Source organism: Perognathus longimembris, chromosome 28, assembly GCF_023159225.1.
Source record: "Perognathus longimembris pacificus isolate PPM17 chromosome 28, ASM2315922v1, whole genome shotgun sequence".
In the NCBI taxonomy this organism is placed as follows: Eukaryota; Metazoa; Chordata; class Mammalia; order Rodentia; family Heteromyidae; genus Perognathus; species Perognathus longimembris.
In genome coordinates this window covers 69216393-69231448 of record NC_063188.1, presented here as the reverse complement: position 1 = coordinate 69231448, position 15056 = coordinate 69216393, and the positions used below count along the sequence as shown (strand labels likewise).

At 41.4% G+C, this 15056-nt stretch overlaps 1 protein-coding gene across 1 annotated transcript; it reads right to left on the bottom strand.

Moving 5' to 3' along the window:
- Window positions 1-678: 678 nt before the first annotated feature.
- Window positions 679-5986, bottom strand: LOC125343092 (grpE protein homolog 2, mitochondrial-like). The gene is made up of 2 exons (XM_048335384.1): window positions 5982-5986; window positions 679-1561 (listed from the first exon to the last, which is right to left on the bottom strand). The coding sequence occupies exons 1-2, from the start codon at window positions 5984-5986 to the stop codon at window positions 850-852; spliced, it is 717 nt and encodes a 238-aa protein (XP_048191341.1). The 3' UTR covers window positions 679-849.
- Between the last annotated feature and the right edge of the window lie 9070 nt (window positions 5987-15056).

The following is a 15056-nucleotide window of genomic DNA, read 5'->3' as shown; positions in this document are numbered from 1 at the left end:
GGGAGAAATCTTAACATACCCAAATGAGATGAGAAATTGTAGGGCCCTAATAACCTTTTTGTCCTTATCACCTCCTTTCTTAATCTATCTATACAGACTCTTTGACAGACGCAGGGCTCAGGTCTGGGGGAATGGAAAGATGTGGTAATTATCTATACACACTGGTTGGAGCATCAGCTGCTGTGATGGAGCGGCTTTATTTACCTATACCCTAAAATGCTATGAGGAATTCCCTACCTGAAGTGAAAGGAGTATTCCGAATTGCTTAGTGCTGCCTGCTTTCCATGACTTGTCTGGCCCTTTATCTCTTTCAAAAAGGTTGGGAAGCGGTAGGAATGGTAGAGCAGTGTGAGCAGAACTCCTACAGGGACTACAAGGACAAAAGACGGCTAAATATAAAAGACTTATGTATACAGAAACCAACCCAAAGGATCTAAATTTACATAAGTATAAAGCTTTATCATCTAAATACCAACTGTAGAACTAATCCCTACTGTTTATTTCCCCATAAAATGTAACACACAGACTCTGGACACATAAACCCAAAGATTTGTTGGAAATACAAACTTAGGAGTATTTGGTATTCAAAATAGCAGAGTACCAATTTAAAAACAATTTTCGTAAACATATTTTGATACAGGTCCTAGGAGTACTCAGCACATCACTTAAATCCCAACGGCAAGACTTGTGATGAGACCAAACAGGTCATAAACACTAGAAACAAAGCCAATATGACTAAATCCAAAAGAGGCCACATGACATACCTCACATACAATGCAAACCTACTTTAATAAATAAAGGAAACACAGGTGACTGTACTGTGTGAACATCCAGTTCCTCAAGGCCTGTTCAAAGTTGTCTCTGAGACTCAACAGCTACTTCCACCTGGGCCAGTCTAATGGTACAGCCATGAAGTTTGTACCCATCATGCCTTACTAATGCCACAGTGCCAGGCTGCACGCCGATACCAGCCGGGACGTGACAGATGAGTTCATGCTCGTTAGGGTCATATTTGTCACCAATGGGTGCCATCTTTTCCAGGCCATGCTTGGAAAACACGCTTTTCAGCTTGGCTTCCAGGAGTGACAACCCTTGGAAGACTTTCTCCAGGCTGAGCTTCTGGTCCCCGGGCTTTGTCTCTTCAGAAATGCACTTAGTATTGTTCTTCAGGATGTCTGCCACCTCCACCAAGTCTTTACAGAAGCTCTGGATTCCAAATATCTTGGCGTCTTTCACATATCTCTGGGTTCGTCTCCTTATGTTTTCGCAGTCAGCTAGAGCTCTCTGGTACCTCAGTGTCAAGTCCTGGACTTCCTTCTCCAGTTTAACAGCTTTCAACTTCAAGGCCTGCTCAGCAATAGAAGGCCCGTGGCTGGCAGGGGGGTCCTCAGAACTGCAGTCTTCACCAGCGTTTCTTTGGGTGGCAGTGCTGAAGGGGGGCAGCCAGTCCCTGCCATCAGCTGGGCCGCCGCAGGCCAGCAGGCGCGGCACTAGCCACCGGGCCGCCCACAGCGACCGCGCCGCCTTGTTCCGGATGCTACAGGACACGGGCAGCGCCTGCCTGGGGATTTAATTTGTGAGCTCCAAGTATATCTTAGGTATGTGGCCCTTGTGTTTTGAGTATCTCGTGAAGATCTTCTCCCAATCTATAAGCTTTCTATTTGTCTTCATAGCTATGTCCTTTGCTATACAGCAACTCTGCAGTTTAATGCAATGCCATTTATGTAAATTTTTTGTTGTGATTCTAGGTCTTTATTAAGAAAGTTTTTACCTATGCAAGGAGCCCTAGCAGTTCCATTCCTTCCCGTAATATTTTCAGAGTATCTGCTTTTACCTCAAAATCTTTGATCCATTTGTAATTCATTCCCATAGAGGATGATATACAAGTGTCTACCTTCAGTTTTATACATGTGTGTAGCCAATTATTCCACCAGCACTGTTTCTTGAAGAGGCTGTCTTTTTTCCATTCTATTTTTTTTGGCTCCCTTATCAAAGATTAGGTGGCTATTGGTCTGCAGGTTCATTTCTAGGTCTCCAGTTCTATTCCATTGTTCCTCAGGCCTGTTCTTGTCCCAGTACAAGGATCTTTATATGTCTATGGCTATGTAATAGGATTTGAAGTTTGGTATTGATTTGTTTCCAGCACTTTTCTTCCTGCTAAGGATTGTTGTTTTTTTCTTTTTTTCTATTCAGGGTCTTTTATTGTTCCATATGAATTTTTTAATTGTTTATATTTCATTAGAGAATGAATTTGGGATATTCATGGTTATTACATTGAATTGGAGATAGCTTTTGTCAGTATTGCCATTTTCAGAATATTAATACTCCCAATCCAGGAGCATTGGAGATTTTTTCCACTCCTTCGGTCTGTTTTAATTTCCTTTTTCAGGTTTCTAAAATTTTTATTACATTAATTGACTAGCATATATTGAACCAGCTTTGCATCTCTAGAATGAATCTTGTTTGGTCATACTGTTTGATTTTTGAATTATTTGTTGACTTTGATTGGCCAGATTTTTTTTTTAGATTTTTTATTACATTTTTCATTTCAATGTGAAGTACAGAGGGTTTACAATTTCATATGTAAAATAGTGAGTATATTTCTTATCCAAATTGTTACCTCCTCCCTCATTTTTCCCCTGCCTCTCCCTTTCCCTATTTCCACCTCCCCCTCTGCCATGAGCTATACAGTTGGTTTACACCAGATAGTTTTGTATGTATTGCTGTTGCATTGGTTTTTCTTTTTGTACTTGGTCTCTTGATTTTGGTATTCCCTTTGCCTTCCCTAGTTCCAATACACATATATACAATATCCAGAGTACCATGGCAAGAGATTTATTGAGACTATTTGCATAAATGTTGATTAAAGAAATGGGTCTAGAATTCTCTCTCTTGGATGAGTCCCTGTCTGTTTTTGGGATGAGGGTTACGCCGGATTCATAGAATGAGTTTGGTACAGAACTTTTGCTTTCAATTTAATTGAAGAGTTTGACAACTATTAGAGTGAATTCTCCTTTGAAGGATGTAAAGAATTAGGCAATGAATCCATCTGTTCCTGAGCTTTCCTTGAATGGGAGGTCTCTTATTGCTGTTTCCATTTCATTAGTTCATATGAGTTTAATTAGTTGGTTTAAATCTGCTTAGTTAATCTGGGAATATCAATATTTGCTAGAAATGCATTCTTTTCTTCCAAATTCTCAAAATTGTTAGCATAAATGTTTGCAAAGTATTCCATTATAGTGTTTTGAATCTTATTTGTTTCTGTAGTAATATTTTTTTAAAATGGAGTTGTAAATTCTGTGTGTTCTCTCCTTTCATTGGTGGGAGTAAGATTCAACAGTCAAGTTGTTTAATGTTTCTGAAGAAACAATTCTTTGTTTTGTTGATGATTCTATGTTTTGTTTGGACTCCAATTAAATTAATTCAGGGTTAAGTCTTGGCATGTTGCTCTTAGTCAGGAGCATAAGTTCATCATGAAATTGTTGGATTGAGACCTAACATAAACCTAGCCCAAACCCTAAACCTAAGTCTAATCCTAGCCTTAAACGTAGCCCTAACACTACTATTAATACTAACAGTAACCCTAGGCCTAACTCAAACCTCAACCAAAACCTCACCCTAAAAATAAACCTACCACAAAATATAGCCCTAACCTAACATGAAACTTAGACCAATCCATAACCCTAATGCTAACCCTAACAATAACCCTAAACCAAACCCAAACCTAGCTAGTTGTTACTAACCCTCTAGACCTAACCTTAACCTAATACCTAATATTGTACACTAACCATAGCCCAAATTTGGGTCTAAACCTAACTCTAACCTTGCGCTCTAACCTAACTCTAACCTGGACCTAGCTCTGGCCCTAACCCTCAGCATAGCTCTAAGCCTAACCCAATGGTAACCCTAACCTTAACCCAAGGCCTAACCTAAAACCTATCCCATATCCAAACCCTAACCCACACCCTAGCACTAACCCAAGACCTAACCCTAGCCCTATTCCTAACCCTAAACTAAGCGCTAAAAATACCTCTATCCATAACGATTACCTTAGACCTAATACTAAACTTAAACTTAGTTTTAGACTTATTACTAAAGTTAGCCCCAAAACTAAACATAGCACTAAAAATAGCTATAACCCTAACATAACACTTACTCTAGACCTAACAAAAACCCAAAGACTAGCCCTAAATCTAGCCCTAACATTAACTGAAATCCTAGACCTAACCATAACCCTGAAACTGCCTTTAGCCAATCCATAACCCTAAAGCTAACCACAACCCTAATGGCAACTTTAACACTAACACTATCCCTAAATGAAACCTTAACTCTAAACTTAACACTGACCTCAAGCATAACCCTAAAACTAACCCTAAACCTAGCCATAAAACTAGCCCTAAAAAGAACCTGAACCCTAAACCTAGATATTGCTCAAACCCTAACCGTTTCCAGTATCCAAACACTAACCTTAATCCTAACCCTAAAAATAACTGAAACACTAACACTGTCCCGAAATCTAACACTAACCCTAGCCCTATACCTAACCCTAACTCAAACCCAAGCACTAAAACTAAGCCTAACCCTAGCAGTAACCCTAATCCAAACCGTAACAGTAGACCTGGTCATGACCTAAAACCTATCTCGATCCCTATCCTGATCATGTACCCAAACCCTAACAGTAACCGTAGCCCTCTACAAGTCAGCCCTAACCCTAGACCTAACAAAAAACACAGCACTAACCTAACCCTAAAACTAGCCCTGGTGGAAACCCTAAACCTAACTGAAGCCATGGCCCCAAACCTAACCCTAAACTTTTCTCTAAACCTAAACTTAACCCTAGCCAGAAGCTGAAACATAACAATGACCATCATGCTAACATCGTACCTAACTATAGTTCTAAACACAAATCAAATTTAGCCAGAAATCTAACCCTAGCACTAAACATAGCCCTAATTTTAGAATTACCACTAAGATTACCACAAACCCTAGCCCTCACCCAAATCCTAACGATATACGTAGCCCTAACCCTAAACATAACTCTATTACTAGCCATAATGCTTATGCTAAACCTAGCCCTAACCCTAAATTGAGCCCAAAACCTAACATTAAAATGAGCCCTAAACGAAGCCCTAATATTAACCCTAAACATAACACTAGAACTAACCTTAAACTTAGCACTAAGCCCAGCCCTAACACTAACCCTAGAACTAACCCTAACACAACCCATATAAGTAATTTTAACCCTAACACTAGCCCTAGTCCTAAAGCTAATTCTTAACCTACCAATAACACTAACACTAAACCTAATCCTAGCCCAAACCCTAACACTACCTTTAGCCCTAACCCTAACCATTTATATAACCTTAAAACTAACCATAATCATAGAACTAGCTGTAACACTAACCCTAAACTTATCCATAGACCTAAATCTAGCCTTAATCCTAAATCTAACCCCTGCATGCACCATAAAACTAACCCTAATCCTGAACACTAACCCAAACACTAGTAGTAAGCCTAAAATTACCCTAACTATAGCATTAACTGTGATCCTAAACCTAGGCCTAGAACTAAACCTAACCTTAAGCCAAGTGCTAGACATAACCCAAACCTAGACAGACCCATAACCCTAAACCTAAACCTAACAATAGCACTAGTTTTAAATCTAGCCGTAGTCATAACCCTAGCCAAAAATCTAACACTAACAATAGGCCTAACCCTAAACATCCCCCTAATGCTACCCCAAAACTGTAACTCGAGTCCTAACCCTATCCCTAGTCCTAGTGCTAAGCCTAACAGGAAATATAGCCCATGACCTAATCACTGATATAAACCTAACTCTAAACCAAATCTTAACCCTATGTCTAACTCAAACACAAGCCCTAAATTTAACCCTAACCTAATCCTAGCCCTAACCCTACCTCTAACCCTGGATCTAACCCTAAACCTAATCCTAAACCCTATCCCTAACCCTAACCAATTACCGCATCCTAACCCTAATCCTAGCTCTACCCTAACCCTAAACCTAGCCCTAACACTAACCCTTACCTAGCCCTACCTTTAATTGGACAACAGCATTAGCATAATTGTCCCATGTGACATGCCCTACTTGCACCCATAATTAGAATAATATGCCCGGGGATCTTTAAAATTGCGCTGCAGGAGTACAATTAGCCCCAGGGAGATGACCAATTGGCCCCAATAATTAGCCAATTTGGCAGCACCATTAGGCAATTTTTTTGCATAATTATAATTAGTTGTTGGGTTATGCCTAAATTCCTGCAAAGTGTGCTTAATTATTTTGGGCTAGGCCTAATTGGCCTACAGTATTAACCAATTTCCTTTCTGTGATAGGAAGGATTGGCCTACATAGTTAGCATAACTATCTACCACAATGTGTGCTTCATTGCTTCACACAATTAGCATAATTAGCCCTCGGGAACACCTACTAAGTGAGGTAAATTAACCTAATTTGCCACCTGAATAGGGCTAATTTTCCAGTCTCATTAGCATAATTTCCCCAAGTGATATGTACTTTGTGCTATCATACTGTCTCCATGCTAGAGTGCTATCCTACAGTAGTATCCTGTAGTCCCATGCTAGCATCCTGTCCTAGATTCCTATCCTAGAATCCTATCTTAGAGTCCTATTCTAAGAGGTCTATCCTAGTGTCCTATCCTACTCTTATCCTAGTGTCCTATCTTAGACTCCTATCCTAGAGTAGTATCCTTGAGTCCTATCCTAGTTCTATCCTAGAGTGCTATTCTAGAGTCCTATCCTAGAGTCCTATCCTACAATCGTATCCTAGAGTCCTATCCTAGAGTGGTATCATAGAGTCCTATAGTATAGTTCTATCCTAGAGTTCTATTCTAGAGTCCTATACTAGATTCCTATTCTAGAGACCTATTGTACTCCTAACCTATAGTCCTATCCTAGTCCTATCCTAGACCTATACTAGTCCTTCCCTAGAACCTGATCCTAGTCCTATCCTAGAGTCCTATCCCAGAGTCCTATCCTAGTGTTCTTTCCTAGAGTCCTATCCTAGTCCTATACTAAAGTTCAATCCTGGTGTCCTATCTCAGTTCTATGCTAGAGACCTATCCTACAGTCCTATCATACTGTCCCATGCTAGAGTGCTATCCTACAGTAGTATCCTATAGTCCTATGCTAGCATCCTGTCCTAGATTCCTATCCTAGAATACTATTTTAGAGTCCTATTCTAAGAGGTCTATCCTAGTGTCCTATCCTACCCTTATCCTAGTGTCCTATCTTAGACTCCTATCCTAGAGTAGTATCCTCGAGTCCTATCCTATTCCTATCCTAGTTCCATCCTAGAGTGCTATTCTAGAGTCTTATTCTAGAGTCCTATCCTACAGTCATATCCTGGAGTCCTATCCTAGAGTAGTATCATAGAGTCTTATAGTATAGTTCTATCCTAGAGTCCTAACCCAGGGTCCTACCCTAGAGTCCTATTCTCCAGTCCTATCCTAGAGTCCTATTGCAGTCCTATCCTAGAGACCTATCCTAGATTCCTAACCTAGAGTATTTACCTAGAGTCCTATCCTAGTCCTATCCTAGACTCCTATCTTATAGTCCTATTCTAGTCCTTTCCTAGAGCCCTATACTAGAGTTCTATCCTAGAATCTTATCCCCGAGTCCTGTCCTAGGGTCCTATCATAGTTCTATTATAGATTCCTATCCTAGTCCTAACTTAGAGTCCTATCCTATAGTCCTATCCTACAGCCCTATCCTATACTCCTATCCTAGTCTTATCCTGGCCCTATCCTATAAATCTATCCTATAGACCTATCCTGTAGTCCTATCCTAGACTTATCCTACAGTCCTATCCTAGACTCATATCTTATATTCCTATCCTATAGTACTCTTGTACTGTCCAATCCTGGAGTCCTATCCTAGAGTAATTTCCTAGAGTACTATCGTATAGTCCTATCATAAAGTACTAATCTAGGGTCCTATTCTAGTATTCTATCCTAGTGTCCTATCATAGTCCTATCGTATAGTCCTATTCTAGAGTCCTATCCTAGATTCCTAACCTAGAGTATTAGCCTAGAGTCCTATCCTAGTCCTATCCTATAATCCTATTCTATAGTCCTATCCTAGTCCTTTCAAGAACCCTATTTGAGAGTGCTCTCCTAGAGTCCTATTCTACTCCTATCCTAGAGTCCTGTACTAGAGTCCTATCCTAGTGTCTTATCCTAGTGTCGTATAGTAGTCTCATCTTAGTCCAATCCTAGTGTCCTATCCTAGAGTCCTATCCAAGAGTAGTTTCCTTGAAACCTATCCTAGCCTTATCCTAGAGTCATATCCTAGAGTCGTATCCTAGTCCTATCCTAGATTCCTCTCCTATATTTCTATCCTATAGTCCTATCCTATACTCATAGTCTGACCTGGTCCCATCCTGTAGTCCTATGCTACTCCTACACTATAGTCCTATACTACACATATCCCAGAGTCATATCCTAGGGTCATATCCTATATTCCTATTATACAGTGCTATCCTAGAGACCTATCCTAGAGTCCAATCTTAGAGTAATATCCTAGAGTCCTATACTCGAGTCCTACCATAGTCCTATCCTATAGGCCTATCCTAGAGTCCTAACCTCGGGTCCTATCCTAGAGTCCTATTCTGGTCATATCCTTGTCCTATCCTAGAGTCCTGTTCAAGAGTCCTACCCTGGACCTATCCTAGTGTCCTATCCTAGTGTCCTATCCAACAATCCTATCCTATAGTCCTATACTAGTCCTACCCTAGTCCTATCCTAGAGTCCTATCCTTGACCACTCCTAGAGTCCTATTGTACAGTCCTATCTTACAATCCTTTCCTTGCGTCCTATCCTACTCCCATTCTACAGTCGTATCCGAGAGTCTTTTCCTACAGTCCTATCCTAGTCCAATCCCAGAGTGCTATCCCAGAGTCCTATCCTAGTCCTATTATAGTGTCCGCTCCTTGATTCCTTCCCTAGTGTCCTATCCTAGTGTAATATCAGAGTTCTAGCTTATATTTCTAGTCTAGAATCCTAGCCTAGAGTCCTATCCTAGGGTCCTATCCTAGGGTTTTATCCTTGAGTACTATTCTAGAATGCTATCCTAGAGCCCTATCCCAGTCTATCCAAGTCTTATCCTAGAGTCGTGTCGTAGAGTCTTATCCTGGTCCAATCCTAGAGTCCTATCTTAGTCTTACCCTAGAGTCATATCCTAGAATACTAACCTAGAGTCCTGTCCTAGTACTATCTTAGAGGCTTATCTTATAGACCTATCTAGTCATATTTTTAGAGTCCTTTCCTAGAATCCTCTCCTAGAATCCTATCCTAGAGTCCTATCCTAGCATCCTACCCTAGTCCTATCCTAGATCCTACTCTAGAGTCCTTTCCTAATCCTATCCTATAGTCTTATCCTAGACCTATTCTAGAATCATATCCTAGTGTCATATCCTATATTCCTGTCCTATAGTGCTATCCTAGACCTATCCTATAGTCCTATCCTAGAGTATTATCCTAGAGTCCTATCTTATAGTTCTATACCAGAGTCCTAACCTAGGGTCCTAACCTAGAGTCCTATCCTATAGTCTTATCCTACAGTCCTATCTGATGGTCCTACCCTATATTCCCATCCTAGTCCTATCCTGGTGCTATCCTATAATCCTATCCTCTAGATATATCCTACATTACTATCCCAGTCCTATCATAGCATCATCTCCTAAAGTCATATCCTATATTCCTATCCTGTAGTACTTCCATAGATTCCTATATTAGAGTAATATCCTAGAGTACTATCATATATTCCTAACCTAGAGCCTAACATAGGGTCCTATCCTAGAATCCTTTCCTATAGTCCTATCCTAGAGACCTATCCTAGTCCTATCCAAGAGTCCTATCCTTTAATCCTATCCTACAGTCCTATCCTAGAGCCCTATACTTTTGGCTCCTTGGGTCCTTGGGTCCTTGGGTCTCACCTCCCCCCCCCCCACATCTTCTTCAGAGGGACCAAGCCACACCACAGCTCCTCCTGCTGTTGGCCCCATGACATGACACAAGGCTGGCTTTGGCCTGGGCAGCTGGGATTGCCCATATCTTAAACTCTTTTTAGCTGTGTCACCAAGTATTCTGTGGATGGGTCATCAATGACTCCAGGGATTGCAATCAACAAACATTTTTGGTGAGCCCCCTGAGATCCTGGTACCTGCTTCCAGAACAGGCACACTCATTGTCATGAATTTGTTTTCAACTTCTACAGACTTCATACCAAAAGTTGAAAAGTGAGATTGTGCTTGAATCTGCATTAATGAGTTTAAACATGTCTCAGCAGGCACCAATTCTGACAATTTTCCACTCACTCTGCAGTAATCAAACATTAGTTCCCACTTCTGCTAACAGTTTAGGCTATAGGGTTTCCAAAGAAAGGAAGGGGGCCCAACAGAAAGATCCTAGGATACAGCTAAGAATCAGGCAACACTCCCAACAGCACTGGGTCTAACAAAGCCTTATATATTCTGGTTTAGAAAAAAGCCTCTGGGGCTGGGGATATAGCCTAGTGGCAAGAGTGCCTGCCTCGGATACACGAGGCCCTAGGTTCGATTCCCCAGCACCACATATACAGAAAACGGCCAGAAGCGGCGCTGTGGCTCAAGTGGCAGAGTGCTAGCCTTGAGCGTGAAGAAGCCAGGGACAGTGCTCAGGCCCTGAGTCCAAGGCCCAGGACTGGCCAAAAAATAAATAAATAAATAAATAAATAAAAGCCTCTAACTCATATGTGTAATCCTATCTACTCAGGAAGCTGAGCTCTGGGGATTATGTTTGAAAGTCTGCCTAGGAAGAAATGTCTATGAGATTCCATCTCCAGTTAAGGAGCAAAACTCAGAGGTGAATATGTGGCTCAAATTGAGAAATGCCAGGCTCCTTGGCTCCATGGCTCCTTGGCCACTTGGCTCCTTGGCTCCTTGGCCCCTTGGCTTCTAGAGTCCTATACTAGAGTCCTATCCTACACTCCTATCCTAGAGTCCTGTTCTAGATCATAGCCCAGTCCTATCCTAGAGTTCTGTCCTAGAGTCCTATCCTAGAGTCTTATCCTAGTGTCCTATCCTAGTGTCCTATCCCAGTCCTATCCTATCCTTATCCTAGTGTCCTATCCTATAATCTTATCCTATACTCCTATCCTAGACCTATCCTGGTCCTATCCTATATTCCTGTCCTATAGACCTATCCTTTAGTCCTATCCTAGTTCTATCCTACAGTCCTCTCCTAGTCATAATCTACAGACATATCATAGAGTCATATCCTACATTCCTATTCTATAGTGCTATCTTAGAGTCCTATACTAGAGTAATATCTTAGAGACCGATCTTATAGTCCTATCCTAGAGTCCTACCATACAGTCTTATCCTATAGTAATATCCTAGAATCCTATCCTAGACTTATCCTAGAGTCCTATGCTAGAATTCAATCTTGGAATCCTAACCTAGTCCAATCCTAGTGTCCTATCCTTGGCCTATCATTGTCCTATCCTAGTCTACCCTAGTCTCCTATCCTAGTTCTAACCTAGTGTGCTATACTGGTCCAAACCTAGGGGACTATCCTATAGACCTATCCTATAGTTCTATCCTAGTCCTATCCTACAGTACTGATCTAGTCCTATTCTAGAGTCCTATGCTGGAATCCTATTCTAGACTCCTATCATTTAGTCCTATCTTAGAGTACTATCCTACAGTCTTATCATATATTCCTATCCTAGATTCCTAACCTAGGGTCTTATCTTAGAGTCTTACCCTAGTGTCCTATCCTAGAGTCATATTGTAGACTTATCCTCTAGTCTCATCCTATAGTCCTATCCTAGAGTCCTATCCTAGATTCCTAACCTAGAGTACTATGCTAGAGTCCTATCCTAGTCCTATCCTAGAGTCTTATCCCAGAGTCCTGTCCTAGAGTTCTATTCTAGTCCTATCATATTGTCCTCTTCTAGATTTCTATCCTAGTGTCCTATCTTAGGGTAATATCAGAGTCCAATCCTAGATTCCCAGTCTAGAATTTAAGCATAGAATCCTATCCTAGGGTTATATCCTTGAGTGCTATCCTAGAGTCCTACCCAGTGTATCCTAGTCTTATCATAGTATACTATCATAGAGTCCTATCCTCTTCCAATCCTAGAGTCTTATCCTAGAGTCCTACCCTAGAGTCCTTTCCTAGTCCTATCCTAGTGTCCTACCATAGTCCTAACCTAGTGTCTTATCCTGGTCCAATCCTAGATTCCTATCCTAGTCTTCTCCTAGAGTCCTACCCTAGTCCTATCATAGTGTGCTTGTCCTAGTCCTATCATAGAGTCCTATCCTATTGTCCTATCTTAGAGTCCTATCCTACAGTCCTATACTACAGTGTTATCCTTTAGTCCTATCCTAGATTCCTATCCTAGTCCTATCCTATAGTCATATCCTAGAGTATTATCCTAGAGTCCTATCTTACAGTCATATCCTAGAGTCTTAACCAAGGGTCCTATCCCAGAGTCTTATCCTATAGTTCTATACTACAGTCCTATCATATGTTCCTATCCTAGTCCTGTCCTGGTCCTACCTATAAATATATCCTACATTCTTATCCTAGTCCTATCCTATAGTCCTATCCTAGAGTATAATCCAAGAGTTCTATCTTATAGTCATATCCTTGAGTCTTAACCAAGGGTCCTATCCCAGAGTCATATCCTATAGTCCTATACTACAGTCCTATCCGATAGTCCTATCTTATATTTCTATCCTAGTTCTGTCCTGGTCCTATCTTATAATCCTATGCTACAAATCTATCCTACATTCCTATCCTAGTCCTATCCTACAGTTCTATTTTAGAGGCATCTCCTAGAGTCATATCGTATATTCCTATCCTCTAGTGATATCATAGAGTCCTATCTTAGAGTCCTATCCTAGAGTCCTATCATAGTCCTTTTCTAGAGTCCTGACCTAGGGTCCTGTCCTAGAGTCCGATCCTCGAGTCATTTCCTAGTGTCCTATCATAATCCTATCCTAGTCTTATGCTAGTGTCCTATCCCATAGTCTCATCCTATACTTCTGTCCTAGACATATCCTGGTCCTATCCTTAAGTCCTGTCCTATAGACCTATATGTTGTCCTATCCTAGTACTATCCTACTGTCCAATCTTACTCCTTTCCTAGAATAATATTCTAGAGTCCTATCATACAGTCACATCCTAGAGTCCTAACCGAGGGTCTTATCTTAGAGTCTTATCCTCCAGTCCTGTCCTAGATTCCTATCTTAGTCCTATCCTAGAGACCTGTCCAAGAGTCCAATCCTAACGTCCTAGTGTCATATCCTAAAGTCCTATCCTATAGTGTTGGGCACCGGCTATAGCTTTAAGAGGTGGTCCCAAGAGGCCTGCCTCTTCTCCAGCCCTGGGGTCACTTGACTGTTAGCCACTCCTACCCTCCCCAGGTCCAGAACCAGAAAGGGTGGCCCTAACCAGCTCCGCCTCCCGCCTCGGACCTCGTGCGCTCCAAGATGGCGGTGGACAGAACCCAGGGGCCGGTCCTGTGGGATGTGATGATAGCCCATGGGGGGAAGTCCTTTGACTTCACTCTTGGATGGGCATCTCATATCAGCCTATTGCCATGTCTAGCCAGCTACTCCAAATCCTTCCCCTACCTGCCTCCATTACTGCTATATAAACCCCACCCCAAAAATAAAACCTCGATTTTCCACGTGACGGTTCCCTAACGCACCTGGTATCCTGAGTCCTTATTTAAACGTAAGGGGGCTGGGTGGGCGTTATTTGCGACTTACACACGTCTTCAGCTTTTCACACTAGGGCACGCTCCAGCCTTTCCCCCGCGGGTCGGGAGAAAGTGTGCGAGGGCCGAGGGCCCTACACTAGAGTAGTATCCCTGAGTCCTATCTTAGTCCTATCCTAATCCTATCCCAGAGTCCTATCCTATATTCTTATCCTAAAATGCTACGTTAGAGTCCTATCATATAGTCCTATCTTAGAGTCGTAACCTAGGGTCCTATCCTACAGTCCTATCCTAGAGTCCTATCATGGTCCTATCCTATAGTCCTATCCCATAGTTCTATCTTAGAGCCCAAATCCTAGATTCCCAACCTAGAGTACTAACCTAGAGTCCTATCCTAATCCTATCCTATAGTCCTATCCTATAGTATTATCCTTGTCCTTTCCTAGAGTCCTATCCTAGACTCCTATCATAGTCCTTTCCTAGAGTCATATCTTAGAGTCCTATTCTATACTGCTATCCTAGTCCTATCCATTAGTACTATCCTATAGACATCCTATAGTCCTATCCTGGTCCTACCCTAGTCCTATACTAGAGTCCAATACTATAGTCCTATCCTATTAATGTCCTAGTGTCTTGTCCTAGATTCCTATCTTAGAGTCCTATACGCAAGGCCAGCCTTAGTCCTATCCTAGTGGTATCCTAAAGTCTTCTAGAGTCCCATCCTAGTCTTATCCTAGAGTTCTATCCTATACTCCTAATCTAGAGTCCTATCCTATAGTCCTTTCATAGTCCTATCCGAGTCCTATCCTACAGTCCTAAACTAGTCCTATCCTAGTCATATAATATATTCCTATCTTATAATACTATCCTAGAGTCCTAGCCTAAATTCCTAACCTAGAGTCCTATCCTAGAGTCCTTACCAAGATTCCCTTCTTAGAGTCCTATACTAGAGTCCTATCCTAGAATCCTATAATAGTCCTATCCTAGAGTCCTAACCTGGAGTACTAACCTAGATTGCTATCCTAGTCCTATCATAGGGTCTCATCCTACAGTCCTATCCTAGTCCTTTCCTAGAATTCCATCCTAAAGTCCTAACCTAGACTCCTATCCTAGAGTCCTGTCCTAGAGTGCTATCCTAGTCCTATTCTAGAATCCTGTCCTAAAATCCTATCTAGAATCCTAACTTAGAGTCCTATCTTAGTCCTATCTTAGTCCTATTGCAGAGTTGTATCCTAGATTCCTAACCTAGAGTCCTATTCTAGTTCAATCCTAGTGTTATCCTACTATCCTATCCTATAGTCCCATCCTATTCC